Source organism: Rhinopithecus roxellana, chromosome 13 (assembly GCF_007565055.1).
Source record: "Rhinopithecus roxellana isolate Shanxi Qingling chromosome 13, ASM756505v1, whole genome shotgun sequence".
NCBI classification, from domain to species: domain Eukaryota; kingdom Metazoa; phylum Chordata; class Mammalia; order Primates; family Cercopithecidae; genus Rhinopithecus; species Rhinopithecus roxellana.
The window spans coordinates 51,971,716-51,993,318 of NC_044561.1; the positions used below are offsets into that span (position 1 = coordinate 51,971,716).

The 21,603-nt window shown below is 49.8% G+C and overlaps 1 protein-coding gene across 1 annotated transcript in view; it reads left to right on the plus strand.

The window, feature by feature from the left end:
- The window catches only part of SIM2 (SIM bHLH transcription factor 2), a 49,004-nt gene that overhangs the window by 19,905 nt on the left and 7,496 nt on the right, over nucleotides 1-21,603 (plus strand). The window contains exons 4-8 of the mRNA XM_010384861.2: nucleotides 1,334-1,442; nucleotides 5,189-5,274; nucleotides 8,273-8,472; nucleotides 13,238-13,344; nucleotides 20,688-20,835. Coding sequence (XP_010383163.2) covers nucleotides 1,334-1,442; nucleotides 5,189-5,274; nucleotides 8,273-8,472; nucleotides 13,238-13,344; nucleotides 20,688-20,835 — 650 coding nt within the window. The remainder of the gene's footprint in view (nucleotides 1-1,333; nucleotides 1,443-5,188; nucleotides 5,275-8,272; nucleotides 8,473-13,237; nucleotides 13,345-20,687; nucleotides 20,836-21,603) is intronic.

Consider the following 21,603-nt stretch of genomic DNA (forward strand, 5'->3'; position numbering starts at 1 on the left):
GGACAAGACACACCACGAGCCTCCTTTTGTTATCTTAAGTTACCCTCTCTCCTTAGGGCAGGGTTGAGAAGGAATTCTCTAGACCAACCCAAGATCCTTCGCCACCCAAGGACGGTTTCCCAGTGCTTTGAGTTTCTTCTCAGGCTGGGCACTGGGGCTCCTCTTGGCGGTGGAGGAAGTCCTACCACTGCCCCTGGGCCTCCCCTGAACAATGCTGTGGTTCGCCGACTCACTTTCCTTGTCAGCCATTCTCAGCACTATTGATTATAGCTCTAAAAATAGGATCCACCCACCACTGCTCAGAAGGCTGCTCTGCTAGTCATTTCTAGAACATTCTGTGCCACTCCATCTTAAGGTGGGTGGAGGCCCAGGTGTTGAGACTCTGTATCATATCCTCTCCTGGTACTTACGTTTGGGAGAACATTTGAAAGATTCTCAAGTTCGGGAATTGGGGTTCCAGGGACCTCTGTGTAAAAATTGTAACTATGATGGGTATTTTCCTGGGGCCATCCACTCCTGCAAAGTGACATGGACATGCTGTCCTCTGTGGGCTGTGTCTGGAAATAGGTGGCATCGGACTGTTGAGGCAGCAACCCCAGGACATAATCCCCACATAACGAGGCTCTCTGGAGCAGGCCCAGGCCCTCCAACAGGTCACACACAGCCCCAGCCACACCCCTGGGCGGGAGCCACAGAATTAGCACAGTCATTGCGGACTGGGAGGGCCAGAGAAACATTGCTGGCAATGTGAGAGAGGCCTGGCAGCGCCTGAGGGCACAGCTCAGAGCCGACGAAGAAAGGGCCTTTGTCTGAGTTCGTATCCTCCTCGGGCGCAGTGGAGCCCCCACCGTGGCGGGCTGGTCGGCCTCAGAGTGGACAAGACTCCTACAGTGAGCACAGTGTGGACAGGACAGCTGGCCTTCTGGCCAGCCAGTCCCCTCAGATCGCCAGCAAGGGAAGGACAGAGACCCCGGCCTGGGTCCGTTTCAAGCCCTCTTCTGTATGAAGAATGCTGCCCAGGCCAGCAGCGCCACCCACCTCTGGCACCCACCTTTTCCACCCTTTGCTTTCAGGTCCTTCCTGCTAAGGGTTCTCTTGGCTCCAAGCTTAAGCCTCAGTGCCCTGGCCTTTTTAGACGGTGTGGGAGACAGTTCAGAGCTCTGAGCTCTCTTGAGAAAAGAAAACTGTTTCTGCATTTGGCAAAGGCGTGGGTTGTCAGCAGAGATCAAAGTTCTGTTCTTGGCAGGGTGTGCACCTGTGACACACCTTGTCCCTCCCCCTGCGCCAATCCCAGAGGAGTGGTGGCATTTCTGACCCTTCCCTTCCACGGCAGGTGGAGCTCACGGGCAACAGTATTTATGAATACATCCATCCTTCTGACCACGACGAGATGACCGCTGTCCTCACGGCCCACCAGCCGCTGCACCACCACCTGCTCCAAGGTATTCCATCCAGAGGAAAAAAACCAGACTAAAAGCAAGGCGATGTTCTTAAATGGGACTCAGGTCATTGCTTCCCACGTCTGCCAAGTGGCTGGACATGACTAGGACTGCCCAGCCCAGGTCTCGAACCAATACACACACAGCACCCACCATGTGGGGATTTGCATTTATACCTGTGTCTTTTAAGCCAATATTCATCACGCTGCTACTGTTGGCCAGAAACTGTGTTGAGCACTAGGCAGAAGAGGAAAGTGCTGCAAGCCTGCTCCCCTCATTTGCTGTTGGTTCACAGTTGGGTACAGCATCACGGGGCTAGACCAAGCTTCTCCTTAACCAAGATGCCAGGCCTAAAACTCGGGGGTCGGGGGTGGTCCATGACATTTCGTGGGGAAAATTACGTTTGTGTTTCCTCCGGTTGAAATTTGGCATTTCCTTTGCTTCTGATTATAGACGATAAACCATCTTGGGATCACTAGTACCTGTGGTTTTGCCAACAACAGAAATCACAGATATTTTCCATATCATATTAAAGTTTTGCAGGTTTAAACATACCGCTTATGCCCACTTTAGAATTTCAGGAGTTCTGAGACCTGCTACTGAATCTTCTTATTTATGTATTCATAAAGCAGCACATTTATATCCATATCACTGTGTTGAAATATTTTGATAATTATTTTCCAATACAGTTGCTTTTTTGGTAATCTTATATATTTTATTTTATGTATTTAAAAATGTTACTCCAAGTAGGCATCTGTAGGTTTTGTGCTGTGGCACAAATCATTAAGAAGCCCTGGTCATTACACAAATGACTCCTTAAATTTCTTTTTTTTTTTTTTTTTTTTGAGACAGAGTCTCACTCTGCCGCCCAGGCTGGAGTGCAGTGGCCGGATCTCAGCTCACTGCAAGCTCCGCCTCCCGGGTTTACGCCATTCTCCTGCCTCAGCCTCCTGAGTAGCTGGGACTACAGGCGCCCGCCACGTCGCCCGGCTAGTTTTTTGTATTTTTTAGTAGAGACGGGGTTTCACCTTGTTAGCCAGGATGGTCTCGATCTCCTGACCTCGTGATCCGCCCATCTCGGCCTCCCAAAGTGCTGGGATTACAGGCTTAAGCCACCGCGCCCGGCCCGACTCCTTAAATTTCAATTGCGATGAGTGCTAGGAAGATACAGAAGGACTTCTTCCAGGGGCCCTGGCCTTTTAACTCCCTCCAACCATCCAGTGAGGCCAACAGGCCTCTTGACAAATGGGTCTTGTGTGTGCTTTGGACTATAGTACCCAGCTTGGCCAAAATACCCCAGTGGAACAAAATGCAAAAGAAGAGGCTTTAAGGATGATGAGAATGGAGTAGCTGGCTGCAGGAAAAAAACGAGTTGCATTCTTATTGCTGTCTTCTGGGGGAACAGTCATTCTTGGGCTGGGAAAAGAGAATACAAAATAGCACACACAGTTGTAAAATCCCTTGCAGAAAGTTCTGTGGCCCCCAAGTTCCAGCTCCAGAAATAGTTACTAGAGTCTAATTATTCCTTACCAAGGAGAGAGCCTGGCACGTTCATTTCTGAAATGAGATGGGGCACCTAGTTGTAGCTAAGGTCTGATTCTTGGATATGATATGTCTGCATACGTCATACGTCAACATGAATCATGGCTCTGAAGAGGGAATTTCTTTTTTTTTTTTTTTTTTTTTTTTTTGAGACAGAGTCTCTCTTTGTCGCCCAGGCTGGAGTGCAGTGGCTGGATCTTAGCTCACTGCAAGCTCCGCCTCCCGGGTTTACGCCATTCTCCTGCCTCAGCCTCCTGAGTAGCTGGGACTACAGGCGCCCGCCACTGTCGCCTGGCTAGTTTTTTGTATTTTTTAGTAGAGACGGGGTTTCACCGTGTTAGCCAGGATGGTCTCGATCTCCTGACCTCGTGATCTGCCCGTCTCGGCCTCCCAAAGTGCTGGGATTACAGGCGTGAGCCACCGCGCCTGGCCTGAAGAGGGAATTTCTAACAAAATCAGGGCTAGGCTAGAACATCGCCCCTGAATCGAATTCTTTCACTGTGGGGTTGTTTAAAGCTGGACAAAGACAACAGGTGTCAGAGAATTGCAGAACACAGAGCTGTTGTTGTTTTTGAAAATTGCACAGTATGGTTTTTTGTTTTGTTTTGTTTTGTTTTTTGGAGTCAGAGTTTCATTCTTGTTACCCAGGCATGGAGTGCAGTGGCCTGATCTCGGCTCACTGCAACCTCCGCTTCCCGGGTTCAGGCGTTTCTCCTGCCTCAGCCTATCAACTAGCTGGGATTACAGGTGCCTGCCACCAGGCCTGGCTAATTTGTTTGTATTTTTATTAGAGACAGGGTTTTGCCATGTTGCCCAGGCTGGTCTCGAAGCTCAGGTGATCCACCCACCTCAGCCTCCCAAAGTGCTGGGATTTACAGGCGTGAGCCGCCGTGCCTGGCCTGAAAATTGCAGTATATTAACTGTGTGGCACTGTGCTTTCTCCCCCTACCCCTGGTTTCATTTTACCCTGTCTGGGTCACAACCTCCCAAAGAGGGATTATAAATGAGAGCAAATGTGTCTTGGGAATATCATGAGACCCTTTCACCCCTTCTGTGGCCTTTGAGTCTGAAGCAATACGGGCTGAAAGTGCTGAAGCTGCACCTGACTCATTTCCACAGCCAGCCGAGGGGTGCAGGGGTTGAGATCCCCAAGTGCTTGGTTTTCTCCCCAGCTGCTCCATTTTCTCCCCAGCTGTTCCCTTGCCGACTTTCTGTGTCTGAAATGATCCCCACTGTTTTATGATAAACCTGTGAGAAATGGGCTCTCCCCAGAACTTGGTAGTTAATGACTGGTTGATGTATATTAGAGCTTCCACCCCCTCCCCGGGCTTATCTGGAAATGGCTGGGGCAGGCAGCCATGTTAGAGGGAAGCTTTTTGCCCACAGACACCAACTGCAGGGGGAATTGTGGGTAAAATATGGCAGCCTCTCCAACTAGGGGAGGTGGGGAGTGCCCTCTGAGGTGATTCCTGAGCTTCCACAGGGCAGTGACCTCAGGGAGGGTAGAAGACCTTGCTTCCATTCCTAGTGGTAACCTCCCTTTAAAAATTCATGTATTAACCTCCACCAAAGGGCTGTTTATTTAGAGTGGGGTGACCTCAGCCTCCCTCAGAGGTCCTTCTCTATTTGTGTCTCAGAGCGCTGGTGTCCCTTCCTGAGGCAGAGGGTGTTTCCTTAGGGGACACATTTGCATTGACAATAGCGAGGTCAGAGGTTTGCGTGTGAGGCCTGCAAAAGCAAAGTGAGTGAGTAGGAAGGGCAGAGCTCTGGAGAGACAGAGATGATGGGGTAGTCCTTCCAGGGCTAGAAATGAGGGTGAAAGCATGGATCTGCCGAGCCTGGGTCACACGTACTTAAGTCCTGCTACCCTGAGGGAAGTCAGAGGCTTCCGGGCCTTCCCGGAGCCCACAGCTCCCAGGAGCGGGCAACTGCAGGTGGAGCTCTGCAGGGCCCATCAGGGGCCTCAGGTGTGGCCTCATTTGGCTGCCTTCCTTTAGAGCCGAGGAAGCCACACCAGGACTGGGCTGGTGTCTCCACTGCCCCACCCAGATCTCAGCCAAGGCTGAAGATCTCTGAGCAGGGTCTGGGCACACTGAGAAGGCCTCTGGCAGCCGCGTCTGGCCTTGGGAACACATTGGTGAGGTTGGAAGAAGGATGGGGGAAGCACGGAGGGGCAGCTGCCAACCTCACCTTGCTCCTGCTTGCAGAGTATGAGATAGAGAGGTCGTTCTTTCTTCGAATGAAGTGTGTCTTGGCGAAAAGGAACGCGGGCCTGACCTGCAGTGGATACAAGGTACGGGGAGTCATGGGTGCGGGGAGGAGCTGGCCGTGGGTCCTCCCTGTGTGTTTTCAAGAGCTTCTGCAGAAAGGAAGGCATGGGAACGCAAACATATCATCCCCACTAATGTAGAACTCTCCAGGAACATGGGGCACAGTCTGTTGGAGGCACACGTGACAGCTGGTGTTTTAGGAGGATGTTCCAGGCTGGCTGGAATTCATCGCATAAGACCTGGAATCAGCGTGGCTTAGGGCAGATTTTATTAACACCTTGGTCCTTTGCATGTGGACCAGTCCCACTGGAGCTGCCGCCTCTGGAGTTTATTGAGGCCCATCCCGGGCACGGTGCAGCCGGGAGTGGTATCCAGAGCACGGACCCTGCTTTTCCTCTCAGGATGCTCCACCAAGTTCCGTGCCACCTATGGCGGTGTGCACCACAGTAATGCTAGAGCCCTTTCCAAGGCACAAGGCAGAGCTTTCATCTGCAGCACCACATCTGGGCCACTCCCTCAAGCATCTCAGCTGCCCTTTGGAATGAGCAGCACCGGCCAGGTTTTGTAGTCAAGGACCACAGGAGGGATGGCACAAGGGGCTCGGTGGCGGAGCTGGGACTCTGAGCCCAGCCCATGCTCCTCCCTGGCTCCACTTCTCTGCCAGACACCACTGCTTGTTCTGGTTAATTCCAGAATGGAGGAGTAGGTCGCGTCTCAGGGCACGAGAGTCAGCCGCTCCTCAGGGAAAGGTGGGTCGGGAGAAGTCTGTGCTGAGTGCCCCCGCCAACCCTTTTGTCCCCTGTCTGGGCTCCTCACCCTCCTCCCAGGCATCTTCACTGCCATCTCTCCAACCTCAGAGGACAGACATCATAACCCATCAGTATGAGGCAGGAGGCTGCTAGAAACTTTCTTCCAGGAGGATTTTCCCCCTAGAAAAGGAGGGAGGAGGATGGGGTGAGAGGAAAGGGCACTTTTGTGCCTTTGTCTTCTCTTTCTGGAAGGCCCCGCCCCAACTCCCCTCTTTGACCCCACTCTGAGCTCCTCCTTTGACCTGTATCTCACTGTGCTGTTACAGTTTGGGGGATATGTTTCTTCCTTCTTGTCCCAGATACTAAGCCTCTTTGGGCCACGGTGGGGCCCCAGGAGCCTACAGACATTCTTCAGAGGACTTGGGTCTTTTTGTTAAGGGACAGGGTCTTGCTCTGTCACCCCGGCTGGAGTGCAGTGGTGCAATCACAGCTCACTGGAGCCTCAAACTCCTGGGCTTAAATGATCCTCCCACTTCAGCCTTCTGAGTAGCTGGGGCCACAGGCACACACCACCACACCCAGCTAGTTTTTTAAGTTTTTTTTTGTGGAGATAGGGTCTTGCTGTATTTCCAGGCTGGTCTTGAGTCCCTAACCTCAGTCAATCCTCCTGCCTTGGCCTCCCAAAGTGTCGGGATTATAGACAGGAGCCACCACGCCTGGATGGGACTTGGGTCTTGACTTTTTTCCTGCCACTTATTAACTGTCCACTGTCCAATCTTAAGTGATACACAACACTGTCTTGTTCTTGGTTTCCTCATTAATACAATGGGAGAACAGACTAGAAGGATTTTAAGATGTGTTTCAGCCCTAAAGACGATGAATGCATTCAGAAATCCTGCAGGAAGGGTTTTGGAAGAGAGAACTTAGGGCTAAGATTCTTCACTGCTGTCGTGATGACAATGATCCTGTCAAGATTTCACAGACTGCAGCTTGAATAAATTCTTCCAGTAGTGAGGCTCGAGGCTGTACAGATGTTTCTGTTTGACACTGAAACACTGCGTTTTTGTCTGTATGGCTTTTGGCTATAGCAATTGGAAGGGCCACTCTGGCTTACTATTATGAGGGGATAAAATCTTGAATTATAAATAAAGGAAATAAAAATACATTAAAAATGAAGACTTCAAAAAATTGTACTGGGGCAGGGCACCGTGATTCATGCCTGTAATTCCAGTACTTTGGAAGGCTAAGGTGGGAGGATTGTTTGAGCCCAGGAGTTCGAGACCAGTCTGGGCAACATAATGAGACCTTGTCTCTACAAAAATTTTTTTTTAATTAGCCAGGCATGGTAGCACATGCCTGTGGTCCCAGCTACTCAGGAGGCTAAGGTGGGAGGATCACTTGAGCCTGGGAGGTCAAGGCTGCAGTGAGCCTGATTGCACCACTGCACCCCAGCCTGAGCGACAGTGAGACCTTGTCTTAAAAAAAAAAAAAAAAAAATTCTACTGACAGAATTGTTTATTTACTGGAGTGATACAGCATGTCAAGTGATACAGATGCCAAGTTCAATCCCATTGGAAGGTGGTAAGCAGCACAGTCACTGATGCGAGCACTGTGGAACAAATGTTTGGCTTTCCCCAGATGCCTTTATTGTGTTACCTACTCACAGCTTGGCAGCGAGCTCGTAAGGTATATCTCCATCACATATTACAGAGCCCTAATTTGTAGTTACTTACAGTACAATCAATTGGATAAGATAACCCTTATATTTTATTATGATATTTTTTGTTGTCTTGTGTGTGTGTTTGTTTTGTTACCCAGGCTGGAGTGCAGTGGCACAATCTCGGCTCACTGCAACCCCCGCCTCCAGGGCTCAAGTGATCCTCCCTCCTCAGCCTCCCAGGTAGCTGGAGACTATAGGCATGCACCACCATGCCCGGATAATTTTTGTATTTTTTGTAGAGACGGGGTTTCGCCATGTCACCAAGGCTGGTCTCGAACTCTTGGACTCAAGCGATCCCCCGACCTCGGCCTCCCGAAGTGCTGAGATGACAAGAATGAGCCACCGCATCCAGCTATTATGTGGTTTCCTAAGAAGCACAACTCTCCACTTCTCCTAAGCAATGAACCGGTGCCTGTCAGCACATTGGGCTGCACAGCGGAGGAGAGGCTGGGCTGGGAGAATTTCAGCACGTTTGAGAAAATGAGCCAGGAGGAGTGGGCACCAGCCCAACCCTGGGCGGCCAGTGGCTGACCCTGCCCTCTCCACTCCCAGGTCATTCACTGCAGTGGCTACTTGAAGATCAGGCAGTATATGCTGGACATGTCCCTGTACGACTCCTGCTACCAGATTGTGGGGCTGGTGGCCGTGGGCCAGTCGCTGCCGCCCAGTGCCATCACTGAGATCAAGCTGTATAGTAACATGTTCATGTTCAGGGCCAGCCTCGACCTGAAGCTGATATTCCTGGATTCCAGGTGAGTTTGGCACCTGCCACCGTGGCTGTGTCTTTTTGGAAGACACTGGTGGTGGAAATGGGTCCCTGAAAGCTGCCATCTTGGTCAAATCATAACGAGGAATAAGTCATAATAGGAATGTGGATTAAGCAAAACCAATTTACGAACTGAAAGAATATATGTCAGCCTTAGGACTCAAGGACTTGTTTTATTTTATTTACTTATTGATTTACTTATTTACTTATTGATTTACTTATTTATTTACTTATTGATTTACTTATTTACTTACTGATTCCTTGTTTTATTGTATTTACTTATTTGAATCACTAGAATTTGAAATGAAAACATGTGCTGTGAGCACAGGTTGGGATTTTTTGAAGGCCGTGATGTCAGAGCTCTGCCTCCTGTGTCCAAGGAGGACTTTAGAACAAATGGAAGGTTTCCACCCTGAGTGCGGCATGAGGGGGCCTTGGCACTCAGGCTGGTGTGAAGCCACCACAGGGCTGAGGCTGGGAGCAGAGAGGCTGCCTTCCCTGGGGGATGCCCTGCCCACCGCTCATGGGTGCCCTGTCTACATCTGGGCTGGGAGGAGGGGATTGGATGATGTCATTTCCCCTGGCCTTGGGGAGGACCTGCTCTCTAGACCCGTGCTGGAGTGGCCTTCACTCTCCCCGAGAGCCGGCTGCAGTCCCAGTTTTTTAACTGGGTCTGCAGTTAAAAGTCCAAGTTTTTTAAAATTGAAGTTAATTTTACTTTTAATTAATTTGTTGTTGTTGTTGTTGTTGTTGTTGTTGTTGTTGTTGTTGAGACGAGTCTCACTCTGTCGCCCAGGCTGAAGTGCAGTGGCGCGATCTCAGCTCACTGCTGGCTCCGCCTCCTGGGTTCACTGCCGTTCTCCTGCCTCAGTCTCCCTAGTAGCTGGGACTACAGGCACCCTGCCACCACGCCCGGCTAATTTTTTGTATTTTTAGTAGAGACGGGGTTTCACCGTGTTAGCCAGGATGGTCTCGATCTCCTGACCTCGTGATCCACCCACCTCAGCCTCCCAAAGTGCTGGGATTTCAGGCGTGAACCACTGCGCACAGCCTAAAATTGAATTGAATTTTTAAGTGACAAATGCTAACTGCGTTTGGTTTTCAGGGCTTTGTGGTGTTTGTGGGGTACAATGTGATGCTTTGACACATGTCCACGCTGTGGAACCGTCAAACCCCTCCCAAGTCTTGAGGCCATGCGCTAGTCAGGCCTTGTCCATGTTCTTATGTGAAATAGCAGCACGACCTGCTCGCTCACTGCTAGGAAAGATGAAATTAGATAATAGACTGAGGCATTTAAAACAGCGAAGCCTCTCTTAGCTGCAAGGCCACTTTAGCTCTTGGCAGGTAGGTTCCTCGGCTGTGCAGGCAGGACTAAGTCATCAGAGACCCCACTCCTGATGTGGGGTGTGTGTGCGATGAGTCTTTGGCAGGGGAAAGAGAGATACATTTTGCTTTCTGTATGTCCAGAAGCTAGAATTTACTGCTTTCTTTTCTTTTTCACTTTTTAAAGTTGTGGTAAAATACACACCATATAAAATTGATCATTTTAACCATTTATTGATGCTCTATAGAGAAAAAACAAATCTTTCCTGGTTAGGGGCAAGAGATAAAGACAGGAGTCGGTTTGGCTCCTTGTCAACACCCTTCAGGACCACTCAGAGGCAGGGAAATGACAAGGGTGAGCATGTCAGGGTCACCAGGATCTTCCCAGAAACTCCAAGCAGAGAGGAAGCAGTGCTCTTTGGGGAAAGCTGCCAGCACCACTGGGGATGGCCAAGAGCGACAAATGCCATTTTCTTGCCATGCAGAGGGAGGCCCTGCAGGGAGAGAAGGCAGCCGAGCTGCCCCAGCTGGAGTGGACCCCTCTGTTCCCGCTCCCTCTTTTCTGACTTGGGAGCCACTTCTGAGAGGCGGCTAGGAAGGACATCAGCTGCCCAAGGTCATTATCGGAGACATCTGGGAGGATCCAACTGGTTTCTCCCTTGTTTCGTCTCCTAGTTTTCCTCTGGTCCTTCTAGGAAACCCCTGAGACTGATGAATTCTCGAGAACAGGAAAGACATGGTGTCCCCAGAGGAGAGACCTGAGGGCTTTCCAAGCCATTCAATCCACACTGCCTGGAAAGGCAGCTGAAGGTAGAGGAGGTTTTGCCTGGATGGGGCTTTGTAGCAGCAGTGGGGGCTCCCGAGCCTCAGGGTGTGGGGGCTGCACCCCTGGAGTGAGAAGAAAAGAAGGCTGGTGGTCTTGAAGGAGACGTTCTGCCTCTCCCAGATCTCTGGTTGTTCCTGTCATATCAGGAAGCTTCTAGCAAAGCCTTGACGCCTTTTCTGAGCTGCAGTCACATAGGAGGGGCTGAAAGGGGCCAGAAGAGTGCCGCAGAGGCCTTCCCAGTCATCATGGTTGGTCTGTCACCAAGGGGTTGGGGCTTGGGCTGGCCCAGCCCTGGGAGGACAGCAGAGTGGTCAAGCAGGGTGGGAGATGTCCCTTCTGGGTCCAAACCCCAGGGACCAGGCGAGGGCTTGGCCCGAGGTCTTGCGGCCCCAAGTCATAGGAGTGAGGGTGGTCATGGGTCTGTCTGGCACCACACCCCGCTCAATCCCAGACACAACTGAACTCGCCGTAACCTGAAATTGGGCTTGTCGGGGTTTTGTGGTATTTCTCTTTGAAACTGGAGCTGATGCTTTTGCTAAGGATGGTTGAACACAGCGATGTTTGGGGTTTGGCAGATCCCTCTGACAGGTCTTCAGACACTAGAGGCTTGGAAAAAACTGGGAGGGCACCCTGCCAAATCCCTCCATTTCCCTTTAATTTTTAAAGCCAGTGTGTACTTTGATGAGAAACTTAATATATGTGTTTCTGATTCATTTACACGTTTGGGGCCGTTGTTCTGTAACTTTGCATCCAAAGGGTCTGGGAAGCCTCTTTCATCTCCACATGGTAGAGATGTCTGGTTTTCTTTTTGGGGGAAGCCAGATGGCTCAGTTTTCCTGCCACACAGAGTTAGATTCTGATGGGGCTTGAAGTTCTAGGTGGCCCTTGGACAAGTCCCCTGATCCCTGAATGACTTTGGGCTCTGCAAGGCCCGCTTCCCCACCACTGCAAGCCCTGTCTCCTTTCTACCCTAGTAGGACACCATGGAAATGAGTACACCAAACAGGGAATGATTCCAGGGAAACATGAGGCTCTCCGAGATTTACGACCCAAAGCTTGAGCAGATCTTAACAGAAAGGGAAGCGGGTTAAAGAATGAAAGTGAGGTCAAGTTTCTCAGCTTAATTTACAGCTAATGTCTCCTATCCTAGCAGGGAGGGCCCCCAGCCCTGGCCCTCCCTCTTTCCCCAGCCTCACCCGGTCTCCAGGACTGACTCTGCACCATAGCCTCACCTGCCTTGGAATCCCTTCATCCCTCTCTCTATCATCTGTTCTTGAAAATCCATCACCAGGATGTTGAGGACCACCCCCTTTGAGGACACGGTGCCCGGCCCCATTGCCCAAAGCCTGGGAAAGCATCGTTGCCACGTGCAGCTTCCACCTACGGCCAGAGCGATCCCCATGCGGGTGATGATGTGGTCTTGGGTACTGAGAGCCACTTTTCTTCAAAGAGCCGAAGTGGGAAATTAATATGCCTGGGGCTCGATGAGAACACAGAGGGGTTGTGTCACATAAGCCCCAGGAAAATGCTTCCATTTCTCTAGAGAGCTTAAGGCTTTCCTTTTAGTCACAATATCTTAGGTCGTTTTCCTGTCTTCTGGGGGGTCTGAGCCAATCCTCCCCTCATAGGAGCCTTAAAGGTCTCCAGTTATTCCGTAATTCCCAATAGTGGGAATCACCCAACGGCAGCATCCTGAGACCATCTGTGCCAATCAACAGTGTCTAGCATGCAACAGAGGTTTCAACACTCACGCCCGCAGTAGCCAAGATGTGCAAACAAATGTCCACAGACAGAGGGATGGAGGAACCAAATGTGATGTCTACATGAAACAGAAACTTATGCAGTCCTAAGAAGGAATGAAGTTCAGACACATGCCGCAGCATGGATAGCCTTGGAAACATCATGCTGAGTGAAAGAAGCCGCACACAAAAGGCCACATGGTGTGCCATCTCACGGACATGAACTTTCTCTAAGAGACAAATTCTTAGAGACAGAAAGTAGAATGGAGGCTACTGGGGGCTGGGCAGGGGGCAGTGGGGAACTGGTGTTTAATAGGGACAGAATGTCTGTTTGGGGGTCATGGAAAGCTCTGGAAAGGGGCAGTGATGCCTGTTACACAACATCGTGAGTGCACCAAATACCACTGAATTGTATGCTAGAAGTGGTTACCATGGTGAATTTTATATTATGTATATTTTACCACAATTTATAAAAAACATTCGCACAGGACTGTCCCCCCAGAGCCCTCCAAGAGTGCGTTCTTTCTCACCGTAGCAGCTTTCTCACAATATCGGTATCAAAGTTCACTCGTAAGCATTCCCTGATAAGCTGAACTTCGAAAAAGGCTACAATTTTAAGCCATTCCAAACATTCTCTTAGCCGGTGGTTTCAGAAGAACATTCCCGTTCATGAATAGTGCTACATCCTGTACCGGGCTAGAGTTCAAAGACTTGCTTCTTGTAAAAAAGATCATTCTCAGTTTCCAAAATCAACATTTCCCCCCTGAGCCTTTTAGCACTTGATTAGTTGGCAAAACCAATATTAGTTTAAATGAAAGGCAGTCTGCAGTGGTGTAACGCACTGAGCCGCTGTGCCCCCGCAGGGTGACCGAGGTGACGGGGTACGAGCCGCAGGACCTGATCGAGAAGACCCTATACCATCACGTGCATGGCTGCGACGTGTTCCACCTCCGCTACGCACACCACCTCCGTGAGTAGCACACCCACCCCAGCCACGGGAGGTAGCTGGTCAGGGAGGAGGCGCTGAGGACAGAGCTGGGGGGGACATGTCCCTTTTGTTGGTGCAGTTATCATCCATGATACACACTTGAATGTCAAGCCTTGAGTGGGGCGTCCTCCACCCCATGATTAAGTACAGCTGCGTGCTGTCGGTTCTCAAGCAGCTGTGTGCACCCTTTCAGCGAGACTTTAGCAGGTGTAGGAGCAGGAAGTTGCCTGGATTCTAGATTGTGGATGTGGAACCTAAACTCTATGATCTGGACACCATTTGTGAATAACAGCAACAACAGTGGACGAACTGCTGGTTATGGAGCTCTTACTGCTGTGGGGCACTAGTTTAAGTGACTAAACACATTACCAGCCCAAAAAGGGAGAGTCTCATGGTCACGATCCTCATTTTACCAGTGAGGACGCTGAGGTCCAGATAGGTTAAGCCACTTGCCCACCTTCATACAGCTGGGAGGTGGCGGAGCTGGGAGCTGAACCCACGCAGAGCCCTGTCTCCGACTGCTATACGCCTGCCGGCTAGGGGAAGCCCAGGAAGGCCACTGTTCCACGATGGGAGAGGTCATCTTGGGACACACAAGATTTGTTAACAAGGGTTAACAAACACCGATTTGATTTGCCGATGGAGGTGGTTTGGGAACATCTGGACATAGTGGGGATGCTCTAGTCACTGAAATGTTTGAAGAAGTGACGCTTTGGCCGGGAGTGGTGGCTCATGCCTGTAATCCCAGCACTTTGGGAGGCGAGGCGGGCGGATCACAAGGTCAGGAGATCGAGACCATCCTGGCTAACATGGTGAAACCCCATCTCTACTAAAAATACAAAATATAAGCCAGGCATGGTGGCGGGCGCCTGTAGTCCCAGCTACTCGGAAGGCTGAGGCAGGAGAATGGTGTGAACCTGGGAGGCGGAGTTTACAGTAAGCTGAGCTCACGCCACTGTACTCTAGCCTGGGCAACAGAGCGAAACTCCGTGTCGAAAAAAAAAGTGACACTTCTACTTTTTTAAAATTAAAAAAAAATTTTTTGAGACAAAGTCTTGCTCTGTCACCCAGACTGGAGTGTACTGCAATCTCTGCCTCCCGGGTTCAAGCGATTCTTCTACCTCAGCCTCCCAAGTAGCTGGGATTACAGGTGCGTGTCACCACGCCTGGCTAATCTTTGTATTTTTAGTAGAGATGGGGTTTCACCATGTTGGCCAGGCTGATCTAGAACTCCTGGCCTCAGGTGATCCATCTGTCTCTGCCTCCCAAAGTGCTGGGATTACAGGTGTGAACTACTGCACCCAGCCATACACTTTTAGAATCCAAACCGAGGCAAAGATTAATTTGGATGGAGTGGAATGCCTCATCCTCCTGCTGTCCAGTCCTGCCATGCCCATGGCCGGTCAGGAGTGCTTTATAATGGGGTGCAGACAGTTAGAGGAGCTGGGTCTTCTGCAGTGTGGCCCAGATGGCGTGTCCTCTGTTCTTGCTGCGCCTTCTGTTGGCTCAGGGATGTTAGAGGACAGGTTGCCAGTGTCAAGTGGGAGCAGACGGCAGGCCCATGAGCCACTGGGTCCACAGATGCGTGGTGTGCTGGGTTCGGTGTGGACTGGGACCCGGGGACTCAATACTCCCAGGGTTCGCTGTTGCTTTTCCCTCCCCAAGTCTCTACGGACAGAAACCCGTGACAACCAGGACTTATGGCTGGGCAGGCACAGATGGCTTCTTCCTTGCTCCTTGATGCATGTGGAGACTTGGAGGTGTGAACAACCCTTTTCTGTCTTTTGTTAAAGACCAAATCATGATCTCATAGCCATCCCTGTCATTCTGGAGACCAAGCTTGGTAGAGAAGCAACTACTTAGTGTTTGGATGGAACTTCTCAGTCGGTGTCACTAATATGGGAGGTAGAAAGTTTTCTTGTGCAAACCAGGTATGGTGTGTCAATTCTAGAATGAGATATCCAGGAGACTTGAACAGGCAGCTGTGAAGAGCAGAGTGGAGAGGGCTCTGAAGCAGCAAGAGCAGTTGGGAGATGGGAGAGGCATGTGCCTGGAGAGCACAGAACTGTGCTGTGCCCTAGAACAGTCTGGGACTTGGAGAGCGGAGGTGAGGGCTCACGCCTCCACACACTCCCCCTGCCACTGTTGGGGCGGAGGGACTGACCAGCTGCTCTGAGGGAAAGTCGGAGGCATGGTTGCATTGCAGAAATGCAAGTGTGCTGGAGACCCAGTCCCCAAAGGAGTAGGTGGCTTGGTTTCAGTGTCACCGACGACATTCACTGAGCTCCCCCCAGCCCTGCGGGAGGGACAAGAACCATGAGGGCACAGGGATTCCATTGACTACTTTTTTTCCCATTAGGGTGGTGGATTTGTTTCCTAGGGTTGCTGTGACAAATGAACACAAACTGGGTGGCTTAAAACAACAAAAATTCCTTCTCTCACTGTTGTGGAGGCCGAAAGGCTGAAATCAAGGTATCAGCAGAGCTGCCCTTCTCCGAAGGCTCTAGAGAAGGATCCTCCCTGCCTCTTCTGGCTCCTGGTGGCCCCAGGCGTTCCTTCGCTCATGGCTGCATCGCTCCAGTCTGTCTTTATCTTCACATGGCTCGCTCCTCTGTGTCTGTGACTTTATTTTATTTTATTTTATTTTATTTTATTTTATTTTATTTTATTTTATTTTTTTGAGATAGAGTCTCGCTCTGTTGCCCAGGCTGGAGTGCAGTGGTGAAATCTCGGCTCACTGCAACTTAAACCTCCTGAGTTCAAGCGATTCTCCTGCCTAAGCCTCCCTAGTAGCTGGGACTACGGGCGTGCACCGCCACACCCAGCTAATTTTTGTATTTTTAGTAGAGAGAGGGTTTCGCTATGTTGGCTATGCTGGTCCGTCCACCTAAAGCTGGGATTACAAGTGTGAGCCACTGTGCCCAGCTTGTGACTTTTCTTTTAGGGACACCTGACTTTGGATCTAGGGTGCATCTGGGTAATCCAGGATGATTCTGCGTTGAGATTCACAAGATTCCAGCTGCAAAGTCTTTTTCCAAATAAGTTCACATCCATAGGTTACTAGAGTTAGGATGTGAAACATATCTTTCTGGGGGACCCTGTTTAACCCAAGACAGGCATTTTTGGTATCCTTTTTAGCCCTTACAAATCCAAAACAGAAACAGAAATAGAAACAGAAATAGAAATAGAAGTTATGCTCAGGGCCAAAGTTTACTTTCCTCCCCAGGGTGTCTCCGAGACATGGCTGTGCCTGCAGGAGAAATTCTGGAAGAAGCAGGAAGGCCACTTAATTTTCTGGATAGTATATTTATATAAAACTAGAGGGCTGGGTGCGGTGGCTTAGGCCTGTAATCCCAGCACTTTGGGAGGCTAAGGTGGGCGGATCACATGAGGTCAGGAGTTCGAGACCAGCCTGCCCAACATGGTGAAACCCTGTCTCTACTAAAAAATACGAAACTTAGCCGGGCGTAGTGGTGTTCGCCTGTAATCCCAGCTATGCAGGAGGTTGAGGCAGAGATAATGGCTTGAATCCAGGAGGCAGAGGTTGCAGTGAGCCAAAATCTCACCATTGCACTCCAGTCTGGGCAACAGAGCGAGACTCCGTCTCCAAAAAAAAAAAAAAAAAAAAAAAAAAAGTAATGGCAAAAACCACAGGTACTTCTATACCAGCCTAATAGCTACAGAGAACTTTCCAGAGGCCGCTGCACCCTCCTCCCACAGCTGCCACTTTGAGGACACTTGGGCTGAACTCCAGCTGTGCCCTCAAGCTCTGTTGGCCCCGGTTTCCTGGTGCTGCCCGCCTCCCATGGTTGTAGTGGGGCTAGAATGAGGTAATCCTGTGAAATGAGCTAGAAGTAGACACCATGTATCTTTTCATTAGAGAAGCAAACCCCCAAAGGAGAAGCACTGTCAGACTTCTCTCTTTGCCACAGCCTTTGCCTACACCCTTCAGCAGCAATCTGAGTCAGCTGAGATGCAAATGTTAAGTAAGCCTGGGCAGAAAAGCGCTGCTCTCTGCCTGGTCCCAGAGAGGCCTCTCTCTAGCCGGTGGCATGCTTGTGACACGGCAGCACTGCCTCATGCCCCCAGGTTCATCCTGACGGGGTAGTGGGGCCTGATGGAGACTGGATTCCTGCCTCCCAACCCCCACAATCTTCTTTCCCATGTGAAAAAACCAAAAACATGTCATTCTGGTTAAACCTCCTCCTTGTTGGAAATTTAGAAAGTCAAGGAAAGCCGAAAAGAAGAAAGTGACAATTATCTGTCATTTTCAGTCAGATAAGAGTTAATATGTTTTGAGCCCTTCAGCTGTGTCTGCCAGTGTTCTAAATCCTCAAATAGATCATCTAATCTTTCAACAACCAGATGATGTAAGGACTGATTATCCTCTTTTTATAAATGAGGAAACTGAGTCACAGGGGGGTTGGTAGCTTGTCCAGGATCACAGTTTGTTGGAGGGCGTGGTGTGTGCACATGCCCACTTTTTCATAATTAGAGTTACACTTTACACATTTCTGAATCTTGTCTTTTCTTCTGTTAACATCGTGTCATACGCATTTCCTATAATATTACAATTTCTTATTAATCATCATTTTAATGGCGGTATAGTTTACCATAATGTATTTACTCGTTTCCCTACTGTTGAACAGTTAAGTCTCTCCCCACCCCTTTCCCCTGAATTTTCAGCAATACTTCAATGAAACTCTTTGTACATAAGTCTGTGCTTGCACTGCTCAAAATTTCCATAGGATCAATTCCCAGAAGTGAAATCGTGTGTCAGAGGGTGTGAGCGATCAGACTGCTTTCCAGGAGGACCACACCAACTCATCCTTCCATCACACATGAAAATGCCTCTCACTGGTCAGCGCTGTGGCTCATGCCTGTAATGACTGCATAGTTTGCCATAATGACAAACTATGGGAGGGCGACGCAGGCGGATCACTTGAGGTCAGGAGTTTGAGACCAGCCTGGCTAACTGGCAAAACTGGGGAGGCTGAGGCAGGAGAATTGCTTGAACCCAGGAGGCGGAGGTTTCAGTGAGCCGAGATCATGCCACTGCACTTCAGCCTGAGCAACACGGAGAGAGTCTGTCTGAAAAAAAAACAAACAAACAAAAAAAGAAAGAAAAAAGAAAATGCCACTCACCATATATTAGCCGGTGTCACCTGTTGGCCTTCCATTTTTTTTTAAAGATAAAATTCACCTTTCTCGCCATTTTCAGTGTTTTTTAGTTATATTCACAGTGTTGTACAACTATCACCTTTAATTCCAGAATGTTTTCATCATCCCAGAGGAGACTGTCACTCCAGTGGTCCTCGTCCTTCAGCCCCTGGCACCCACTCATTTGCTTTTGAACCCTGTGGATGTGCCTATTCTGGACATTGCACGTAAAGGGAGTCATACAATGCTTGTTTCTATTTTAATGTCTGTTGATCTGATGGATGGATCTGCCATTAAGTTAAACAAGGGAGTTGGGCATTTGTTTATCATTTCGCCCATTGTATTTATTCTCTGATGAATAATTGTTCATATTCTTTGCCTATATTGCTTTTAGGGCCTTTGTGTGTGGTTCTTTTTTTTTTTTTTTTTTTTTTTTTTTTTTTTTTTTTTTTTGAGACGGAGTCTCGCTCTGTCACCCAGGCTGGAGTGCTGTGGCCGGATCTCAGCTCACTGCAAGCTCCGCCTCCCAGGTTCACGCCATTATCCTGCCTCAGCCTCCCGAGTAGCTGGGACTACAGGCGCCGCCACGTCGCCCGGCTAGTGTTTTGTAGTTTTTTTTAGTAGAGACAGGGTTTCACCGTGTTAGCCAGGATGGTCTCGATCTCCTGACCTCGTGATCCACCCGTCTCGGCCTCCCAAAGTGCTGGGATTACAGGCTTGAGCCACCGCGCCCGGCCGGGCCTTTGTGTTTTTATCAATCTGTACAAACCCTTTATATAGTAAGGTGAATAACTCCGTGCAGCGTTTCTTTTGCACCAAAATATTTTGATGTGGATGAGAAAGAGCCATCTGCAAGGTGAAAAGGAAGCGTAAAGGGCCATGGAGAACCCAGGAGTGTTTGCGCAGAGACTGGGGGCTTTGCCTAGTGGTTTGATAGGAAGGCTGAATTTTTGTTGCATAGGAGCCTCAAAGTCTGAATTTTTGTTGGATATATGCCTTGGGGAGTTTCCTTCAGCGCCAGCTGGTACAGTCACAGACTCAGCCCCTTTGGCCACCTCCCCAAATCTCTGCTCAGGCAGCTGCTAGTTAGGTCCAGGGGCCAGTGCTGCCTTGAGAAGCAGGAATGTTCTGGAGCTGAGGACCCAGGCATCCAAGGATGCCTTTCTAGACTTGTGCTATCTTCCCCTTCCCTGGAGAAGCTTCACCTCTCCACTGCCCACCTGCAGGTTCTGGCACTTTCTTCCCTGACCTGCCTCCTGGAAGGCAGTGAGGTGGAACTGTGGTTTATGGGTGCACCGAGCCTTTGGCTGAGCTGCTTAGCAGCCTAGAGTTTGCACCCAAGCACAGAAGCAGGCCCATAGGCCCAATTTTCAGGAACTCTGTAACCAAGTTGAGGTCCTTCCTACATAAACAACATAGGGAAATTAATGAGCCCAAGGAAAACTGGGATTAATGGGAAGAAAATATAAAGGGCAACAGAGTAACACAGTTTCACTGTGCATACCCTCATGTTCCTGAACAGCAAACATCAGCAACAGCTTGACACTTGGTTACACTTGGTTGAATGCACTTAACTACTTTGTGTAAATAACTACATCACTCACCCCCCTGCCCATTAAGGATTTGGGGATTAAGACATAATCATGGCATTTTGGAAACTAAAAAGCAGATTCAATTTTTTCACTCTGCCAGGTACAAACTGTGGTGGCAAATGTTTCCCTCAATGAAAGCAATGACTGTTAAATGAGAGTTCTTAATGGGTGGGAACTCCTTGAAGTTGTAGGCAAAATTCCTGTGTGCACATGTATGCGCGCGTGTGTGTGTGCGTGCGTGTGTGTGCTTGTGCGTGTGCATGTGTGCGTGCGTGTGCGTGCGTGTGCATGCGTGTGCGTGCGTGTGCATGCGTGTGCGTGCGTGTGCATGTGTGCGTGCGTGGACGTGTGTGTGCGTGCACGTGTCTGCTTGTGCGTGTGTGTGCGTGCGTGTGTGCGTGTGTGCGCGTGTGCGTGCGTGTGCGCGCACGCACGAGACACACACAGACATGCATCCTCCAGCGGAGAAAGCCCGCCCCCTTTGGCAAGTTCTCAGAGGAGTCCATTGGGGGCAGCATCCCAGAGGTGGGGCCTGCGAAGCGTCTGAGGACTCATGTCGCTTTGTGCTTGCAGTGTTGGTGAAGGGCCAGGTCACCACCAAGTACTACCGGCTGCTGTCCAAGCGGGGCGGCTGGGTGTGGGTGCAGAGCTACGCCACCGTGGTGCACAACAGCCGCTCGTCCCGGCCCCACTGCATCGTGAGTGTCAATTATGTTCTCACGTAAGTCACACGTATTTGTTTCTCTCCTTGCTCTTTTCTCTTCCTGTCCCACATCGGATGGCTCCCATAAGCACCATCTCTCTTTCTCTCTTTCCTCTTTCTCAAACTGTTCATTTGTCTCCTGTTTTTTTTTTTTTGTTTTGTTTTGTTTTGTTTTTTCCAGCAATCTGGTCATTTTGGAAGGTCCAAACTATTTCTATGCTCAGAGGTGAAGGTCAAGTGCTAGGCTGCAGGGGGAGCCAGGAGGAGGGGGTCTGCACTGGGCATAGCTTAGGATCCCATCACACAGCCTAGTGAGGAGCATCGGGGGTGGGTGGGGATGCCCCCCATCCTGAATAGGGTGCAAAGAGGGTGCACACCCCCAATCAAGAATACAAACTTGTGTTATCCATGCCTATAAGCCTTCAGATCAACTTGGATGCTCCTGCTGTTTGAGACAGGAAATACCCCATTTTTTGCCTGTCTTCCTATAGAGCCTGTTGCAAATGATGGTAACTATTTGGTCCTTTAAACATTCCAGAAGGTCCAGTTCAGTTGCAAATGCTTTTTTTTTTTTTTTTTTTAATTAAAAAAATATATGTTTTTGTAGAGACGGGGTTTTGCTATGTTGCCCAGGCTGGTCTCAAACTCCTGGCTTCAAGTGATCCTCCCACTCAGCCTCCCAAAGTGCTGGAATTACAGGCATGAGCCAAGGTGCCCAGCCTGCAAATACTCTTAAGGCCATTAGAAGCAACAGGACAGATGTCTATCTGGGGCCATATATTACTT